A 3692-nucleotide genomic window follows, 5' to 3' on the forward strand; every position below is an offset into this window, starting at 1 on the left:
CTCTCTCTCTCTCTCTCTCTCTCTCTCTCTCTCTCTCTCTCTCTCTGCAAATTTAATTAAGCCCTTAAGTGGTATGCTCAGGAAAAAGTTTCATGGCAAAATACCAAATTTTTTCTAGCTTACTTGAACTGTATTATATTATTTCTTTTTTAGCTTATAACAAATAAAAATTAGATATTTTTGTATTATATTAAGTATTTTTCGAAATTCTTCCAAGAAAATAGCAGTAAAGAAAAAAAGAGACCCGGAAAAAAAGTTTAGTTAGATTAGTCAATTCCTGGTAAAATATGAATGAATCAGAAAATTCCGGCTGAAGTTACCAGAATTTTGTTCAAGTTAACAAAATTTCTTATTAACTTGAGGTCTGTTCTTTTTCGAAGAACTTCCCGAACTGGCAACAAGTCCCAACAAGTTAGAGCGAAACAAAATATACTTGCCAGTGTAGATTATTAACACATCATGAATAAAATTTGTTGGTTAGATTAACAAAATTTCCGGTGAAATGTGAACAAAAAATTCCGGTTAAAACTACTAAAATTCCGCTCAAGTTAACCAGGGATCTTGTTAACCTGAACCTGAACAGAATTCTGGTAATAAGGTATATATAAACAGACTCTGCTAGTGTACAATTAGAATGAGAGAAGTAAAGTTTATAAGATCTACTCGCGGATGTTAGTGCAAATTATATTATTATCTTCTCACAGTATAAGTTTATTTTCGCACTGACATCCGCGAATGGACTCCTGTAGAATTCCGATAACTTCAACCGGAACTTCTGGTTCGTTTATATTCCATCAGAAATTTGATTAATTCAATCAAACTTTCTCTGCCATGCACGGATTTAACGAATCTCTATCATCTTCCGTCTATTGTCGTAATTAATCGGCTGCGCGCTGATTCGTGAGAGTAAATTCGGCAAAACTGTTCAAGTTCAACGGATCTCTCGCCGCTCGTCCGTAGACGATAACTACGACGACGACGACGAAGCTTTACGTCGTCGTTCTCATGTACAGCCTGTAAAAACAAAAAGTTAATAACTCTCAAGCGACACCCTCCAGCGTTCAAGGTTCGTGCCGCTCAGGAATGGATTCGGTACACCTACCAACCTACCTACTGAGCCGCCCACGCCGCTCGGAAACTTCCCTGCATGGCCACCGAAATCCTCCACCCGAACAGTGTCACTACTAGACCTTCGGGTTGAGGTCTCGAGAAAAGTATCGGAGATCTTTCTCGCAGCTACGCGTGCGAGAGAAACCGACGGAGAAGAAGAAAAAGAGGCAAAGCTCGCCCACGCCGGGGCGCCATAAAAGTTCGGTTCAAATCTTCCCTCCGCAACCGCCTTCACCGTCGCACTACCACCCGGCATCACCAGCGGCGCACTCTCCCTCTTTCTTTCTTTCTCTTTTTCTCCCGCCGCCTGCCTGCCCGTCTGCCCTGCTCGTTTCTTCTTCTTCTTCTTCTGCTTCTTCTTCTTCATCTTCTCCCGCTGGTCGCCGTCCACCCGCGATCTTTGCCTTCTCATTCCTCTTCTCCGACTTCTTCTCGTCTCGCCTTCGCTCGGGGGGAGGGAGGCTACGCGGGGTACCCTCCGCACACGGACCCGTCGCGACAAGCCACGTCGAGGAGGCCCAAGAATGCACGGAACACCACGGTGTGGAAGGCGGTTGGCTGTGGGCCTGACGAAGGGGAAGCCTCTCGAGCAAGCCGGGTTTCCTCGACAGAGAGCGGCTGGGGGCGGGAGAGAGCCTTCGCGGGGCCTCGAGGGCCACTCCGCGACCCGCCGCCAGGGAGGTGAGGCGTACAGGGGCAAAGTAAGGGGGACCAGGGGAGCCAGGGTAGGGGCCGGGAAGTGACCGGATGGCCTTGGTCCCGAGACTCGGTTAGTTACTGCGCGGCCGACTATAACCGGCCGTGCCACAGGGCGGTATCTCCGATTTCGACCGCTTTTTAAGACGACCGGACCGCGCTCGACCCGAAGAGGGGCAGGCGCGACTGTCCGGCGGAAGGAGGGGGATAGGAGGGGGGATCTAAAGGGGCGACAAGACGCGGACTGGCGAATACGCGAGACGCTTACGCGCATCGCTCAAGATCGAGAATGAAACGCGACGGGAAGAATGATGAGATTTTGAGAAAATCTCACCTCATCACGGTGTGCATATCTACACGTGTGCATGCGGCGCCAGGATTGCCAGGTCTGGCATAATTCTGCCAAAGTGACTCTTTGATATGCTGAGTTAACGCATAAAATTTTTATTTTGGCGTAATTTCAGAATAATGAGGGCAAAATTTGGCGTAAAATAATCCTTCAAGGGATTATTCTAAGGCTGGTATTGGAACTTGATTCAAGTTATTAGGAGTTTTAACACAATATTAGAACTTGATTCAAGTTATTGGGAAAATGTAAAAATACTCGAAATTACTGCAAGAGTTACCAATATTGTAGTATTTTTCTGATATCTACCAATCAACTTAGACAGAATTTCACGAGCATTAAGAGACATGGTAGTATCTCGCGCCAAATATACGCGCGAGGCACGAGCAGCGAGAGTGGGCATGTATTATTACGCCGCGCCTCTAATTGAGAAATGGTTGGATAATCGTACCGTCATAACGACTGATCGGATCGAGTTCTAAGTAGGCTCAATCGATTCATCATGGCCCAATTATATAATATATACGAAAAATGTTTTTATTTTTGTCCTAAACACTCTATGAACTAAGTTATTCCAATTCAAAGCCAAAAAATGTAAAATTTTACATGAAGATATGTCGTTATCCGATGTTTTATTTGTTTCGAAGAGATGGCGCTGACGGCGAATGGCGGAAAAAATTGGCGATAATTAATCTCGAGAGTTCTTCCGAAAATTCCTTCCCTACTTTCTTTTTTAGATTATTACAATGAATATCGTCATTATCATTATTATAACAATCATTTCCCACACAGCACGTGATATATATAATATCACAGTAATATTTCAATAATATTTCTGCGATATTACAATATTACGGAAATATTACTGCGATATTATATAATATTACGTGCTGTGTGGGTTCCATAACTATAATCATTACCATTAGGAACTCAGTAAATTTCTCAAAATCATTTTTAAGTTTTCAAATATTATCAAATATTTCAAATATTATATAGTCTTCGAAAATAAGATCGAGTGTGTGTATCTACTGTGTGTTCAATACTATTGCCTAAAGCACAATTGGAGTGAATGTTACACTATTCTTTCAGTAACTTCCCAAAATTTTCAAAATAATTTTCCAACTTTCAAATGTCACTTTCCGGAGGTCAATGCCCGCATTCATAGTCAGGCCTTATATTTAAGGCCTCCTTGAGTTCATCTTCAGATGCTCTACTGGTCATTCTATAGAGCATTTAAAGATGAAGTTAAGGAGGCTTTAAATATAAGGCCTGACTATGAATACAGGTATATGTCTAGCGTTGGTAGCAAAACCGTTTTCTGGCGCTTGCGCACTGAAACCTATCCTGCACATGCGCAAACAGCTGTACCAGTCCAGGTTGCATTAGAGAACCTAAAGTAAAGAAAATCGCCAACTTGGTCACATGACCCGCTAATTGGCTGGCATAAATATATACGGATTTAGACATTGCGACGCCAATGCAGAACAAATATATATATATATATATATATATATATATATATATATATATATATATATAT

The 3692-nt window shown here is 42.5% G+C and overlaps 2 protein-coding genes across 5 annotated transcripts in view; one reads left to right on the forward strand and one right to left on the reverse strand.

The window, feature by feature from the left end:
* The window catches only part of LOC116848158, a 62549-nt gene that overhangs the window by 48372 nt on the left and 10485 nt on the right, over positions 1 to 3692 (forward strand). The gene's annotated exons all lie outside the window — the stretch shown is intronic.
* Positions 67 to 1904, reverse strand: LOC116848157. Its single transcript, XM_032823974.1, has 2 exons — positions 1111 to 1904; positions 67 to 1014 (listed from the first exon to the last, which is right to left on the reverse strand). The coding sequence occupies exons 1-2, from the start codon at positions 1520 to 1522 to the stop codon at positions 1004 to 1006; spliced, it is 423 nt and encodes a 140-aa protein (XP_032679865.1). The 5' UTR covers positions 1523 to 1904; the 3' UTR covers positions 67 to 1003.

This window comes from Odontomachus brunneus, unplaced genomic scaffold (genome assembly GCF_010583005.1).
Source record: "Odontomachus brunneus isolate Ranch 3 - 2012 unplaced genomic scaffold, Obru_v1 Obru_scaffold_090, whole genome shotgun sequence".
Lineage (NCBI taxonomy): Eukaryota > Metazoa > Arthropoda > Insecta > Hymenoptera > Formicidae > Odontomachus > Odontomachus brunneus.